The 17,407-nt window shown below is 45.3% G+C and overlaps 1 protein-coding gene across 3 annotated transcripts in view; it reads right to left on the bottom strand.

Moving 5' to 3' along the window:
• The window catches only part of ESYT2 (extended synaptotagmin 2), a 150,268-nt gene that overhangs the window by 35,673 nt on the left and 97,188 nt on the right, over positions 1-17,407 (bottom strand). For all 3 annotated transcript variants that reach the window (XM_073677679.1, XM_073677680.1, XM_073677681.1), the window contains exons 7-9: positions 6,963-7,018; positions 3,740-3,860; positions 2,524-2,700 (exon numbers count right to left, since the gene is read on the bottom strand). In XM_073677679.1, the coding sequence (XP_073533780.1) occupies positions 2,524-2,700; positions 3,740-3,860; positions 6,963-7,018 (354 nt within the window). The remainder of the gene's footprint in view (positions 1-2,523; positions 2,701-3,739; positions 3,861-6,962; positions 7,019-17,407) is intronic.

Here is a 17,407-nt window from a genome sequence, read left to right as displayed (position 1 = left end):
CCTGCAGTCCAATGCGTGGAAAGCACAGTATAGAGAAGGAAAAGCTTCATGTTCACAATGAAATGTTTGTTGGAAAAGATTCAATATAACTTGTATTATTATTCATTGGACTCCAGGTGTTTGTATGGATGAGTCCAGTGGGCGGTGCTACTACTAATTGACAGCCATCTCTGCACGTACCATCATACAGGGAAGACTGTCGATCACTGAATAGGACCGCCCACTGGACACACATGCATACAAAACCTACGGATTTCAAAGAATAAAATGCAAACATTACTGAAAATGTTCCCACAAAAATGTTTATCAATCTGACCAGTTTCTCCTGCCAGGAGATCAGGTATCATTTTCAACCTGACAGGTTTCCTTTAAGGATACTGGGAGCCATTGGATTGACAAGTGGAGCCCTCTCCCTTTTCGTCCAACCACTTAAGATACTGTGGAGAATATTGACCGCGGCATCTAAGGGTTTAGATTGTGGGGATCGGTGTTCTAATCCAGAGGTCCCCAACCGCCGGTCCGCGGACCAGGACCGGGCCGTTGGGGTTTTTCAGTCGGTCCGCGGGGAGAGGGGGCCCCTCCAGCCTCCAGCAGGGCCGCCATCAGGGCATGACTGCCCTGACTCCAGTATGGGGCCCGGCCGGTAGGAGCCCCCTCGGAGCCCCCCTCTTGTGCGTCTCTCTCCTCATGGGGCCCCCGGCCGCATGCTTAGCGCTGCGCTGCTGCGGCAGCACCTTCATGATTCCCCTGACTTCCGGTCATGTGACGGCGCCGTCACATGGCCGGAAGTCAGGAGAACCTGGTGTCAGCGATTTGGACGAGCGCCAGGATTCTGCAGGGATCGCATGGGGGTAAGTATAACAAGTTTTATTTTTTTTTAAATACAATTAACTAGGAGTGGGGGGAATGGGAGATGCACATGGGGGGAGGGGAGAGATGAGAGATGCACATGGGGGAGGGGAGAGATGAGAGATCCACATGGGGGGGAGGGGAGAGATGCACATGGGGGAGGGGAGAGATGAGAGATGCACATGGGGGAGGGGAGAGATGAGAGATCCACATGGGGGGGAGGGGAGAGATGCACATGGGGGAGGGGAGAGATGAGAGATCCACATGGGGGGGAGGGGAGAGATGAGAGATGCACATGGGGGAGGGGAGAGATGAGAGATGCACATGGGGGGAGGGGAGAGATGAGAGATGCACATGGGGGGAGGGGAGAGATGAGAGATGCACATGGGGGGAGGGGAGAGATGAGAGATGCACATGGGGGGAGGGGAGAGATGAGAGATGCACATGGGAGGGAGGGGAGAGATGAGAGATGCACGGGGGGTGAGAGATGCACGGGGGGGTGAGAGATGCACGGGGGGGTGAGAGATGCACGGGGGGGTGAGAGATGCACGGGGGGGTGAGAGATGCACGGGGGGGGGTGAGAGATGCACGGGGGGTGGATGAGAGATGCACGGGGGGGGTGAGAGATGCACGGGGGGGTGAGAGATGCACGGGGGGGTGAGAGATGCACGGGGGGGGTGAGAGATGCACGGGGGGGTGAGAGATGCACGGGGGGGTGAGAGATGCACGGAGGGGTGAGAGATGCACGGAGGGGTGAGAGATGCACGGGGGGGTTGAGAGATGCACGGGGGGGATGAGAGATGCACGGGGGGGTGAGAGATGCACGGGGGGGTGAGAGATGCACGGGGGGGATGAGAGATGCACGGAGGGGATGAGAGATGCACGGGGGGTGGATGAGAGATGCACGGAGGGGGATGAGAGATGCACGGAGGGGGATGAGAGATGCACGGAGGGGGATGAGAGATGCACGGGGGTGAGCTGCACATGGGGGGGTGAGAGATGCACATGGGGGGGTTATGTTTACATAACTTTGTTGCCTTATGAAGGGCGGGGGGGGCCCCCAAAAATTTCTTGCACAGGGGCCCACTACAGTCTGTGTCCGCCCCTGGGATGAAGTAAATGCAGCTGAACAGCAGCTGTCAGGACAGCTGCCCTGTCCTGCTGCAGGGCGTGATGGGGCCTCAGTGATGCGGCTCCTGGCATAGCTCCTGGCGGGGACCTGGTCTACACTATATGATAAGTATGCACTAAACTCCAAATCCCTCCATTACCCCGCCCCCATATGACCAAAGCCCCGCCCACCCCACCCCCTCCTTGCTGGGCCATGGAAAAATGATCTTGCTTCAAGCCGGTCCCTGGTGCAAAAAAGGTTGGGGACCACTGTTCTAACCCATCTCGGCGATGTGATTTGGCCGGGCTTCTGCCGCTGATCTCTCGGTACAGCAGTGGTACCCTCAAGCAGAGCATGACATACTTGTGTATCAGTCATGGAGTAGGACTTAAACCCTGGTCATGACGGATATTTACGTCATGGAATATGATGGGGTTACTAAGCTAAGCCATAAGTTTACCTAATGAAAACATGATGAAACATTTATTAACAGCGAGTAGGGGCTTATACGGCATTTGTGTATGAGCGGCAGAGATAACCGGCCATCACCCGTGGTTCCTTACCTCATATACTTCATTCCACTTCGGGTTTAGATTCTCTTTGATGACTTTACTCTGGAACACCTGATTGCCAATCCTGATCACGCCGTAGGGGTCCGACTTTCCTTTCACAAGCCCTTTCATATACGTGTCCTTCCACATCAAATCGTGAGCTTCTATAAAATGTATCCTCAAAACTCCCTGTTAATCATGAATAAGATGAATTAGAAAATACGTTGGCTGGATGGGAGAGGAGGCCCAAGAGACTCAATTTTTGGAAATGTGCTATCTCAACAAGCATAATACACACTAATAAGAGACCCCCATAACACTCTGGAATATAAAAAAGGAGACCGAATATGACAAAAATCTAAAAAAATAAATACAAATAAATTGTCAATCCCTGATAAAAACATTAACATTCAGACCAAGACTTGGCAAGAAAGAGCCAGAAGTTCACCACACATGTAAGATAGCTGTCAGACCACAGCTTTTCCTCATGATCCCACTGTAAAATATGTACTAGCTCAGGGTACACATTTTTTCAATAGGAAAGAGCTTATTTCACATAGGAGCAAATGATCAGGCATGTTAAAATCCAACATGCCCAATCCTTATCCTTGACAACTGGCATTGATCTTTTGACCACCTTACAAACCAGCTGATGGGCTGATCCATCAAAAATCGCCAAGATGTGTCAACTTTTAGTTACATGGGCACTTTGGGTTGACTAAATGAAACAGTATGTAATCTAATCTATGGAAGGCTATATTACATTAGATTAGTATTTACCTAAAAAAAATATGGAATCTGTAAAATATTTTAAACAATTCGTTAAATAAGTTTCTTTTAGAAAAAGTTTTCAAATACCCTCATCAGAGCATTTAGATTTAATAGACAGGGTCCATCAAATGATAAATTAGAAGTAGACTAGAGCAGCTACTAGGAGTCTGGAGGACCCAGCCTTCACTGCAATACACAGACTGAATTCAAAAGGCATTGTGTAATGCTTTATTTCCCCTGAGGAGGCGCTACAGAAAAACTGAACACTTACTAACGGACTTCCCAACTGACTACAGCTGATCAATGGGGATTCGGTAGCAGGATTGCCTGTAATCAGGTTATCTTTTAGCTTGTAAAATGGCATTTTTACTTGTTTATTACTGTAGGAATGGCCAGGTAAGTACTAGGACCATGCAAAAATAATGAATAATAATATGCTTTTTCCTTTTCTACTCACCTTGGGAATAGGGAAGCGTAGCTGTGCAATCTGCAGATCACTTACAAGTGGCACAGTGATGCGATTTGGCAGAACCAAGTAGTTGGAAATAATATCCAAAATTATAGTATCAGACACTCCACTGAGAAATAAAAAAATAACTTCTTCAGTACCATACATTACCATTATAACCATTATCTGAAAGCCATCACCTATCCTTTGTATCGCTGACTACTACAAGGACCCTACCGATCCCGAGAACTAGGCCCTGAAGACCCCCGTCCAAGAGAGCGGCGGTGGATCATCTATTCCACAGCTCTTTCAAGCAGCCATAAAAGATCTCGGGGGGCATTCACAATTCATATTTTTTATTCTTTAATTTCCTACTGTACCTAGGGCATCCAAATTAGCCTATGCTACAGGAGAAATGGCCCTAGGAGGCAACACAATGTACAAGGTGATCTCCGTCTGCTAACAACCATCAGCTTTGCCATGCAAGGGCTGAATAGAATACATTCACAGAGCAAAGGTCTATATATACACACATATATATATATATATATATATATATATATATATATATACATACACACATGTATGTATGTATGTATGTGTGTATAAAATATATATATATACACACACACACACACATATATATATATATATATATATATATATATATATATATATATATATATATATATATATATATATATATATATATATATATATATATATATACACAGATATACAGTACAGAGCAAAAGTTTGGACACACCTTCTCATTTAAAGATTTTTCTGTATTTTCATGACTATGAAAATTGTACATTCACACTGAAGGCATCAAAACTATGAATTAACACATGTGGAATTATATACTTAACAAAAAAGTGTGAAACAACTGAAAATAGGTCTTATATTCTAGGTTCTTCAAAGTAGCCACCTTTTGCTTTGATGACTGCTTTGCACACTCTTGGCATTCTCTTGATGAGCTTCAAGAGGTAGTCACCGGAAATGGTCTTCCAACAATCTTGAAGGAGTTCCCAGAGATGCTTAGCACTTGTTGGCCCTTTTGCCTTCACTCTGCGGTCCAGCTCACCCCAAACCATCTTGATTGGGTTCAGGTCTGTTAACTGTAGAGGCCAGGTCATCTGGCGTAGCACCCCATCACTCTCCTTCTTGGTCAAATAGCCCTTACACAGCCTGGAGGTGTGTTTGGGGTCATTGTCCTGTTGAAAAATAAATTATGGTCCAACTAAACGCAAACTGGATGGAATAGCATGCCGCTGCAAGATGCTGTGGTAGCCATGCTGGTTCAGTATGCCTTCAATTTTGAATAAATCCCCAACAGTGTCACCAGCAAAGCACCCCCACACCATCACACCTCCTCCTCCATGCTTCACGGTGGGAACCAGGCATGTAGAGTCCATCCGTTCACCTTTTCTGCGTCGCACAAAGACACGGTGGTTGGAACCAAAGATCTCAAATTTGGACTCATCAGACCAAAGCACAGATTTCCACTGGTCTAATGTCCATTCCTTGTGTTCTTTAGCCCAAACAAGTCTCTTCTGCTTGTTGCCTGTCCTTAGCAGTGGTTTCCTAGCAGCTATTTTACCATGAAGGCCTGCTGCACAAAGTCTCCCCTTAACAGTTGTTGTAGAGATGTGTCTGCTGCTAGAACTCTGTGTGGCATTGACCTGGTCTCTAATCTGAGCTGCTATTAACCTGCGATTTCTGAGGCTGGTGACTCGGATAAACTTATCTTCAGAAGCAGAGGTGACTCTTGGTCTTCCTTTTCTGGGGCGGTCCACATGTGAGCCAGTTTCTTTGTAGCGCTTGATGGTTTTTGCAACTGCACTTGGGGACACTTTCAAAGTTTGCCCAATTTTTCGGACTGACTGACCTTCATTTCTTAAAGTAATTATGGCCACTCGTTTTTCTTTACTTAGCTGCTTTTTTCTTGCCATAATACAAATTCTAACAGTCTATTCAGTAGGACTATCAGCTGTGTATCCACCAGACTTCTGCACAACACAACTGATGGTCCCAACCCCATTTATAAGGCAAGAAATCCCACTTATTAAACCTGACAGGGCACACCTGAGAAGTGAAAACCATTTCCGGTGACTACCTCTTGAAGCTCATCAAGAGAATGCCAAGAGTGTGTAAAGCAGTCATCAAAGCAAAAGGTGGCTACTTAGAAGAACCTAGAATATAAGACATATTTTCAGTTGTTTCACACTTTTTTGTTAAGTATATAATTCCACATGTGTTAATTCATAGTTTTGATGCCTTCAGTGTGAATGTACAATTTTCATAGCCATGAAAATACAGAAAAATCTTTAAATGAGAAGGTGTGTCCAAACTTTTGGTCTGTACTGTATGTACACATATACGTACCGCACAATGTTTGGAAAGACAATTATTTCATGCTTTGGTTCCTTTACAATGAGATCTCCAAGCTTCTGTGTGTACTGAATATTATTTTTGGGTAATTAGAACCCTAATTTAACCTCATTTATAATCCATATGTGCATTATAAGCCAATGTATATTCTCAGTCCATAGTGATGGTGAAAGGGAGTCTGTCACATCCAAAATACAAACTAAGCTGCTTAAACAGGTATGTAGGGGACTTAGTCCTTAAAAAAAATCATACCTGTAGCATAGTCTCTATTGGTTAAGTTTCCATGAAAAATAATTTTAAAAAAGTGTATGCAAATGGGGAGGCTCTGGAGCACCCTTGGTGTGGCCTAGAGCTCTGCATCATTATGTCCTCTCAATTTGCATGCGGATCATATCATATTTTAATTAACGCTGTCAGAACTTCGTTAGCGGCTCCGCATGGACACTGAAGCCGCACTCACAGCGTCATTGCCAGCTCTCAATGCTAGAGCCACTGTCTGCAGTACAGTACTAAGGACGGCAGAAGACAGGAGGCAGCGATGAAGGCCGGCAACGAGACTATGAGCGCGGCTGCAGTGTTCGTGTGGAGACGCCAACTGACTTCAGAGGAGCATGAGCACTGTCAAATAAGATATGACAGAGCTCAATATGCAAATGGCGGGGGCGTAATGGTGCACTGGGCCCTCAGCCACACCAAGGGTGCACCGACACCCCCTCAGTTGCACATTTTCTGGCAACTAAAAAGTTATATTAAAAGGTAGGATTTTATAGGGGCCAAGTCCCCTTACAGACTTGTATAAGTAAGCATTTTGATCCTTGAAATGACTTTCTGTACTTACTTCAGACCAGGAATATCCAACATATTTGTAAGCCCTGTCCAGTTAATATCTAGGAGCTAAAAAAGAAAAAAATATATTTAGCCATAAAAATGACAAAGTGTCCACAAACCAGACATAAATGCACAGATAAATCCACGAGGGGTGTAAAGGCTTATTCCCATTTCAGTTTTGTGCCTCTGTGAATTGCGAGGTGGCAGGGCATGTGCGACTCTCCTCATTCACTTCTATGGGAGTTGTAGAAACAGCTGAGCATAAATTAGAGAGCGGCACCTCTTACAGCCATCTCGACTTTACTGCAGGGCAATTAAGAAGGACCAGAGGAGACCACCAGGTCGAACAGCTAGGAATTTCCCAGTTATTCTGTTATTGCATTACATTTCCAGCATTAAATGGGTCGTCCACTGGAAGTTCTCTGGCCGTGAGTATGTATAACGCATACACATCCCACACCCTCTGGTCCAGGGTCAGAAGTTGGCAAATCCCCACAGCGAACAGTGCGCGCACTGGGGGGATTCATAGGTCTGCAGTCACACACAGTGACTGCAGACTAGAGATGAGCGGTGTTCGACTAGAACTGTTCGCCAATCTCAAATTCGAGCTGTTTTGGGCGGTGTTCGAGTTGTTCGACGAACCCGAACGATTTGCAAAAAATTCGGCTGTTCGAGGTTATGTTCGATAACTGTTCGTGCACCGAAAGCGTGTCCTGCATGTCTGGTGCTATTTAGAGCACCAATCATGCAGGGATTGTCTGCCACTCACTGTAATGCCACAGCCATGGTGGTTGTGGCATTACAGTGATTGCCCAAATCGATGGGAACAGTGCCAACAGTGAAACATGAAAAGCCGGCAATTCAGCAGCGGCATACACCGGTACCCGACAATTTAGAACCGAAAGAATAGAGCTTCACACATAGATTAGATAGATAGAAACATGTCAGCCACATATATACGAAGTACAGTGAAAGTGCTGCTTACTGTACTTGTCATTTAGCGTAAAGGATTTATCAAAAAAAATATTAGTATTTTCATGCACCGTCTCTTTAAAAAAGCCGGCCGGCAATTCAGCATCTGTACCCGACAATTTATAACAGACAGAATAGAGCTTCACACATAGATTAGATAGATAGAAACATGTCAGTCACATATATATGAAGTACAGTGATAGTGTTGGTTACTGTACTTGTCATTTAGTATTAAAATAAAGGATTTATTATTAAAAAAATTGGCGTGGGGTTCCCCTTAATTTTAGGCTCTAGCGGAGGTTAAGCAGACGGCTGGGGCAGATGTTTGAAGCCTGGGAAGGGCGTAATACCCACGGAGCTTCCCAGGCTACTAATATCAGCCCCCAGCTGAATACATAGCCTTTACTAGCTATTAAAATGGGGGACCCCCCCAAAAAAATGACGTGGGGTCCCCCCTAATTTAATAGCTAGCAAAGGCTAGGCAGACAGCTGGGGGCTGATATTAATAGCCCAGGAAGGGAGCCATGAATATTGGCCCCCTCCCAGGCTAGAAACACCAGCCGTCAGCCGCCCCAGAAATGGCGCATTCATAGGATGCGCCAATTCTGGCACTTAGCCTCGCTCTTCCACGCTGCCCTGGTGCGGTGGCAGGGGGTAATAGGGCTGGGGTTGATGTCAGCTTATAATGCCAGCTGACATCAAGCCCAGGTTAGTAATGGAGAGGCGTCTATAAGACACCCCCATTACTAACCCCATAATCAAAGTTAAAAAAAACACAAACACCCAGAATAAAGTCATTTAATTGAAATAAAGACACAATCCTTTATTGTTCTAAATTAAACCATACTTACCATCACACCCATTCCAGCTGAAGCCAACGATCTCCTGCAATAAAAGAAAAATAATAAAGCAACCTCATCCTTACCTTTCCATGGTTCCCACGACAGCTTCAGCTCTGCTACATCGAGATGACAGGCTGGACCGCAGCAGAAAGCTGCCATCCAGCCTGTCATCCCGCAGACACTGAGAAGCGCAGGCATGCTTGCGCTCTGCAGTGTCTGGCTGTGACGGCATAAAGATGAGACGAGTTCATGTCCAATGAACTCGGCTCACCTCATGCACGTCACTGACAGCGTGGGAAAATTCTCACGCTGAAGCGCTGAGTGCAGGAGAATTCTCCCACGCTGTCAGTGAGGTGCATGAGGTGAGCTGAGTTCATTGGACATGAGCTCACCTCATGCACGTCACTGACAGCGTGGGAGAATTCTCCTGCACTCAGCACTTCAGCGTGAGAATTTTCCCACGCTGTCAGTGACGTGCATGAGGTGAGCCGAGTTCATTGGACATGACCTCGGCTCATCTGGATGCCGTCACAGCGAGACACTGAGGAGCGCAAGCATGCCTGCTCTTCTCAGTGTCTGCGGGATGACAGGCTGGATGGCAGCGTTCTGCTGCGGTCCAGCCTGTCATCTCGATGTAGCAGAGCTGAAGCTGTCGTGGGAACCATGGAAAGGTAAGGATGAGGTTGGTTTATTATTTTTCTTTTATTGCAGGAGATCGTTGGCTTCAGCTGGAATGGGCGTGATGGTAAGTATAGTTTAATTTAGAACAATAAAGAATTGTCTATTTCAATTAAAGGACTTTATTCTGGGTGTTGTGTTTTTTTTAAATACTTTACTAGAAATTCATGGCGGTCATGTCTAATACTGGCGTGACCCCATGAATTTTGGGCTTGGGGCCAGCTGATAATACCAAGCTGGCCCTAACCCCTTTATTACCCAGTGAGCCACCGCACCAGGGCCCTGGATGAGTTGGGTACAGCGCCAGAAGATGGCGCTTCTATGAACGCGCCATTTTCCGGGGTGGCTGCGGACTGCAATTTGCAGCGGGGGGGGGGCCCAGAAAGCTTGGGCCTCCCTGCGCTGCAGATTCCAGCCCCCAGCTGCCTAGTTGTACCTGGCTGGACACAAAAATAGGGCGAAGCCCCACGTATTTTTTTTTTAATTATTTCATGAAATTCATGAAATAATTAAGAAAAAAAGGCCTTCCCTATATTGTTGTGTCCGGCCAGATACAAATAGTCAGCTGGTGGTTGGGGGCAGCCCGTTCCTGCCTGCTGTACCTGGCTGGACACAAATATAGTGCGAAGCCCCACTTCAATTTTTTTAAATTATTTCAGGAAATTCATGAAATAATTAAAAAAAAGTTGACGTGGGGCTTCGCACTATATTTGTGTCCAGTCATGTGCAGCAGGCAGGAACGGGCTGCCCCCAACCACCAGCTGCCTATTTGTACCTGGCCGGACACAACAATATAGGGAAGCCCTTTTTTTCTTAATTATTTCATGAAATAATTTAAAGAAAATTGACGTGGGGCTTCGCCCTGTTTTTGTGTCCAGCCAGGTACAACTAGGCAGCTGGGGGCTGGAATCCGCAGCGCAGGGAGGCCCAAGCTTTCTGGGCCACCCCCGCTGCAAATTGCAGTCCGCAGCCACCCCGGAAAATGGCGCGTTCATAGAAGCGCCATCTTCTGGCGCTGTACCCAACTCATCCAGGGCCCTGATGCGGTGGCTCACTGGGTAATAAAGGGGTTAGGGCCAGCTTGGCATTATCAGCTGGCCCTAAGCCCAAAATTCATGGGGTCACGCCAATATTAGACATGACCGCCATGAATTTCTAGTAAAAGTATTTAAAAAAAACACAACACCCAGAAAAAAGTCCTTTAATTGAAATAAACACACAATTCTTTATTGTTCTAAATTAAACCATACTTACCGTCACGCCCATTCCAGCTGAAGCCAATGTCTTCTGCAATAAAAGTAAAATAATAAAGCAACATCATCCTTACCTTTCCATGGTTCCCATGACAGCTTCAGCTCTGCTACATCGAGATGACAGGCTGGACCGCAGCAGAACGCTGCCATCCAGCCTGTCATCCCGCAGACACTGAGAAGCGCAGGCTTGCTTGCGCTCCACAGTGTCTCTCTGTGAGGGCATCCAGATGAGCCGAGTTAATGTCCAATGAACTCGGCTCACCTCATGCACGTCACTGACAGCGTGGGAAAATTCTCCTGCACTCAGCGCTTCAGCGTGGGAGAATTCTCACACTGAAGCGCTGAGTGCAGGAGAATTCTCCCACGCTGTCAGTGACGTGCAGGAGGTGAGCTGAGTTCATTGGACATGAGCTCACCTTATGCACGTCACTGACAGCGTGGGAAAATTCTCCTGCACTCAGCGCTTCAGCGTGAGAGATTTCTCACGCTGAAGCGCTGAGTGCAGGAGGTTAGCGGAGTTCATTGGACATGAGCTCACCTTATGCACGTCACTGACAGCGTGGGAGAATTCTCCTGCACTCAGCGCTTCAGCGTGAGAATTTTCCCACGCTGTCAGTGACGTGCATGAGGTGCGCCGAGTTCATTGGACATGAACTCGTCTCATCTTTATGCCGTCACAGCCAGACACTGCAGAGCGCAAGCATGCCTGCGCTTCTCAGTGTCTGCGGGATGACAGGCTGGATGGCAGCGTTCTGCTGCGGTCCAGCCTGTCATCTCGATGTAGCAGAGCTGAAGCTGTCGTGGGAACCATGGAAAGGTAAGGATGAGGTTGCTTTATTATTTTTCTTTTATTGCAGGAGATCGTTGGCTTCAGCTGGAATGGGCGTGATGGTAAGTATGGTTTAATTTAGAACAATAAAGGATTGTGTCTTTATTTCAATTAAAGGACTTTATTCTGGGTGTTTGTGTTTTCTTTTAACTTTGACTATGGGGTTAGTAATGGGGGTGTCTTATAGACGCCTCTCCATTACTAACCTGGGCTTGATGTCAGCTGGCATTATAAGCTGACATCAACCCCAGCCCTATTACCCCCTGCCACCGCACCAGGGCAGCGTGGAAGAGCGAGGCTAAGTGCCAGAATTGGCGCATCCTATGAATGCGCCATTTCTGGGGCGGCTGACGGCTGGTGTTTCTAGCCTGGGAGGGGGCCAATATTCATGGCTCCCTTCCTGGGCTATTAATATCAGCCCCCAGCTGTCTGCCTAGCCTTTGCTAGCTATTAAATTAGGGGGGACCCCACGTCATTTTTTTGGGGGGGTCCCCCATTTTAATAGCTAGTAAAGGCTATGTATTCAGCTGGGGGCTGATATTAGTAGCCTGGGAAGCTCCGTGGGTATTACCCCCTTCCCAGGCTTCAAACATCTGCCCCAGCTGTCTGCTTAACCTCCGCTAGAGACTAAAATTAAGGGGAACCACACGCCAATTTTTTTTAATAATAAATCCTTTATTTTAATACTAAATGACAAGTACAGTAACCAACACTATCACTGTACTTCATATATATGTGACTGACATGTTTCTATCTATCTAATCTATGTGTGAAGCTCTATTCTGTCTGTTATAAATTGTCGGGTACAGATGCTGAATTGCCGGCCGGCTTTTTTAAAGAGACGGTGCATGAAAACACTATTATTTTTTTTAATAAATCCTTTACACTAAATGACAAGTACAGTAAGCAACACTGTCACTGTACTTCATATATATGTGACTGACATGTTTCTATCTATCTAATCTATGTGTGAGGCTCTATTCCTTCTTGTCTAAATTGTCGGGTACCGGTGTATGCCGCTGCTGAATTGCCGGCCGGCTTTTTTAAAGAAAGCGTCTTCTGAGCAGTTTGTCAGCTTTTGGACACCTTTGAAGGTGTTTTCTATGTGTTTCTATGTGTTTCTATGTGTTTTTGTTTGCCTGCCATTGGTTTTAACGGTGTTCGACGGTGTTCTAAGGTGTTCGACGAACAGTTCGACGAACAGTTCCTCGAACATCCCGGTGTTCGACGAACCGAACCCGAACACTACAGGGGTGGCTCAACACTACTGCAGACTTATCATTTTGGACAGGACAACCCCCTTTAAGGAGGGAGCACAGAGTCTGCGGAGGAGCACACTTTGTGTCATAACTGAGGGCCGTTAGAGATTTTGCATTGGTCCCCCAAGTGCCCACGACAATGACAATACTATACCAATGGCAACCTCTATTTCTTTTCTTTACGTTTTCTTTTAAAATGACAAATCCTTTTGTTTTAGCTTTAAAAAAAAACAGAATTTGTAAACTTAGGGAAGAAGAAAAAAGTATCACTAGGACTTTATAATACGAATATAAAAAGCCACATTTTTACGGTTATGATTTTTATTCCCCGTGCACTGCTGACTAATAAGAGGAAATGCCAAACTACTGTGTCAACGGCCACATTTAAGAACGACTGGAAAGATACCGTCAGTTTCGCAAAAATGGTCTCATACATTAATTTAGGCTTTGGCAGCTTTTAGATTCACAAGTCCCAAAATATATAGGCAGAGCAAACTGAGATGTAGTCCAACAATAGGTTACAGTTACATCAATGGCAGAATTTACACTTAGTACTGCCAAGTATCAGTACCACCGATTATCCATCCATCCATCTACCTATCTATCACTTATCTATCTAATATCTAACCCACTTGCTCATATCTATCTTTATAGAGAAGACAGACAGATCTGAGATGGATACATACAACCCTTCTAAACAGATCTGGTGTTGTTTTTGACATGCCCATCTTAGTAAATACTTGTATTTCTCATAAGAATATTCTCGAGCATCTTTTCTTATAACTGCACTGTGCCTTTCTTCTGATATTTCTCTTAGATTTTTTACAAATAAATGGACAATTGGGTGTTACCCATTAGGGGTGTGTCCCTACACACTAGACTATACAATCAGTACTGTCAACACAAGACTGTGTGGGCACACACCCACTTAACAAAGGGGATGGTACCACCCAGTCATCAATGTATTCATTCATTTTAGGAATGATAACAGGAAGGCACATTGCAGAGTTCTCGGAAAGATGCCGCAGAAAGGTTACTTTTCAGGACATACAAGTATGTACTAAAACACACGACAGGAGAGGCGACCGATCCTCTTGACGACCACTTTCTGCTACAATATATTTCCATTGTCTTCTGCGTTCTTTTTCGCTTCATATTACACAACACCCGTCAACAAGGTTCAGCCTTCAAAATAGTTTTTTAATCCTAATAGAAAAATATCTGCCGAATATTTCTAGATTTCTTTTAATTGCACTTGTATGAAAAAGAGGCACTTTAATGTGGTGTGATTAAAGGAAAAAAATAAAGCAAAAAAACCAAAAACAAATCGCTTGCGGCTACTTGCCCAAATAGTTCTTAGCGTAGCCTAAAAAAAAAAGACAAATTCTTATTAGGGTATGTTAAGGGCATATTTGCTTTTCTTTTTTTTAAATTTACGTCCGCCATATGGTTCCAGAGATATGCCCATTTTTATATACTGCTAATTTTAGGGTCTTTTCCTGGGGCGTGTCTTTATGAATTACATTATTTCCCTCTGAGCATCAGCTCCATGATAAAGACCTAAAAAAGTAGCACAACACAAAAAAAGACCCACATCGCTGGCGGATTTACACACAAAAAGAAATGGAATATTCAGAGGAGCAGCGGGAATAAAATAAAAGAAAAAACTGGCCATTTTTGACAGGGTGATGCATTATGCCACAATGAAAATGATTGCCTCTCATGTTGTTCTGCAACGCTCCATCAAGGTTACTGTCATTTAAAAACCATAAAAGAAGAAGAACAACAAAAAAAAGGTATGAAAAATGCATAAGTGTTCATTGCCATTAACCAGTGGGTTACGTGCTGTATGGTGGTTTATTCTGTACATGATTTTCTACACAAGGCTGTTTCTCGACAAGTAGGCACACTGCCTAGAAACCATCAAGTCATAGGAAATGTCTGTGGTCAGCAGTAAAAGAGATACGACTACAACTCGTGTCACTCACAGGACCGGCGTGCCATGTTGTCACATAGGAACAGCAAAATGTACCAGCGCCTGAAGAGTACGGCATAAGTCATCATTTCCATGCAGACACACTCCGAAAACAAAAATGTACATCAGGCCTTCCTGGCACCCATTTATACACTTTATTTTAATGCCCCTCTCCATACTTATGTTCTTGGGCGTATTGCCATGTGCAAACAGTGAAGCCGTTCCCTACAGCCACCAGCCTCCCGCTCCAGCTTTATACTGCATATTAGAAAAGCAAAGCAGTGATCTGATTGGTAGTTATGAGCACCCCCTCCACCCAGCCCCCTATACTCTGCGCTCACTTTCATATGAGGGCGATAATATACGGTACAGCAACACTTACAGCCCATTTAGTAGAGGCAAATCGGCAAACGAGCGTTTGATAGTCGGGAATGGGCATTTTTACAAGCTGTTTGAACAGACTGGAAATCACCTGAAGATCGAGCGAAACGCTCACTACTCGAGTGCAAATTTTTTTAATTCAGCACAAAAAAAAAAAAAAATTAGCATGTTGTCCTTTTTAAACAGGTTACTTACTGCTGACAGCATGATAATCCATGCACAAAGAATGATCAGATTACTGCCTTGTTGTGAGCATACTAAACGACCGCCGATCCGCCTGTATACAGCCGATCAGTCAACGTTTAACGGCCACGGACTGCTGGTAGAAACGCACCTTCTGGCTACAATCACATATCCGGGTGTCACAGTCAGAGTATGGACCAGGATGCACAGACCGGCAGCAGGCCTTCTAACCCAAACTTGACAACCTCATATACGGTATGTTACAAACGTGAGTACACCCCTTACATTTTTGTTAATATGTTATTGCATCTTGTAATGGGACCATATGACACTGTTATACAATGTAAAGTAGTCAGTGTACAGCTTGTATAACAGGGTACACTTGGCGCACCCTCTAAATACCTCAGCCATTAATGTCTAAACCGCTGGCAACAAAAGTGAGTACACCCCTAAGTGAAATTGACTAAATTGTGCCCAATTAGCCATTTTCCCTCCCCGGTGTCATGTGACTCATTAGTGTTACAAGGTTTCAGGTATGGTAAATTTGGTGTTATCGCTCTCACGCTCTCATACTGGTCACTGGAAGTTCAACATGGCGCCTCATGGCAAAGAACTCTCTGAGGATCTGAAAAAAAGAATTGTTGCTTTACATGAAGATGGCCGAGGCTATAAGAAGAGTGCCAACAACCTGAACCTGAGGTGCAGCACAGTGGGCAAGACCATACAACAGTTTAACAAGACCGGTTCCACTCAGAACAGGCTTCGCCATGGTCAACCAAAGATGTTGAGTGCATGAGCTCAGCGTCATATCAAGAGATTGTCTTTTTCAAAATAGACGTATGAGTGCTGCCAGCATTGCTGCAGAGGTTAAAGGGGTGGGAGGTCTGCCTGTCCGTGCTCAGAGTATATGCCACCGCACACTGCATCAAATTGGTCTACAAGGCTGTCATTCCAGAAGGAAGCCTCTTCTAAAGATGACGCACAAGAAAGCCTGCAAAGAGTTTGCTAGAGACAAGCAGACTAAGGACACTAATGAGATAAAAATAAACTTATTTGGTTCAGATGGTGTCGTGCGTGTGTGGTGGCATGCAGTTGAGGAGTACCAAGACAAGTGTGTCCTGCCTACAGTCAAGCATGGTGGTGGGAGTGTCATAGTGTGGGGCCGAATGAGTGCTGTTGGCTGTGGGGAGCTGCAGGTCATCGAAGCAACCATGAATGCCAACAAGTACTGTGACATACTGAAGCAGAGCATGATCTCTTTGGAATCTGGGCCTTTGGGGTCGTTATCATGTTGGAATACTGACCTAACACCTCCAAGACGACCACTGTCTTGCTAAAGGAACTGAGGGTAAAAGGGCTGGACTGGCCAAGCATGTCTCTAGAGTTAAACCCTATTGAGCATCTGTGGGGCATCCTCAAACGGAAGGTGGAGCAGTGCAAGGTCTCTAACATCCAACAGCTCTGTGATGTCATGGAGGAGTGGAAGAGGATTTCAGTGGCCACCTGTGAAGGTCTAGTGAACTCCATGCCTAAGAGGCTAAAGGTAGTGCTTGAAAATAATGGTTGCCAAACCAAATATTGACACTTTGGGCACAATTTGGCCATTTTCACTTAGGGGTGTACTCACTTTTGTTGCCAGTGGTTTAGACATTAATGGCTGTGTGTTGAGTTATTTAAAGGGCACACCAAATTTACATTGATAGATAAGTTGTACACTGGCTACTTTACATTCTATCAAAGTGTCACATCTTCAGTGATGTCCCACGAAAAGATATAATAAAATATTTACAAACATGTGAGGGGTGTACTCACTTTTGTGATATACTATATGCTGATGAAGCTGTTGAGCTCAGGTCAGGAGACCTGTGGCCGGTAGGTGCATCGCGGTCCGTACTTGTACCGTGTCATACGGATAAGGGATTTTCCCTGAGATGGTCCTACATCACCGTGATCAAAAGGGTCACAAATTCCCGGTTCCTCCTCAGTGCACAGGCGTAGGAAAGCTTGTGTGTTTTCAGTACATTCACAGTCTATGGGACCAATGCAGAGCGTAGTACAGTTTCACATATTTTCGGTCCAAGAA

The sequence above is a fragment of the Phyllobates terribilis genome, unplaced genomic scaffold (assembly GCF_046119375.1).
Source record: "Phyllobates terribilis strain yellow unplaced genomic scaffold, ASM4611937v1 Scaffold_4__5_contigs__length_816908805, whole genome shotgun sequence".
Lineage (NCBI taxonomy): Eukaryota > Metazoa > Chordata > Amphibia > Anura > Dendrobatidae > Phyllobates > Phyllobates terribilis.
The sequence above is the reverse complement of the archived record's forward strand: the minus strand, read 5'-3'. Positions and strand labels throughout refer to the sequence as shown.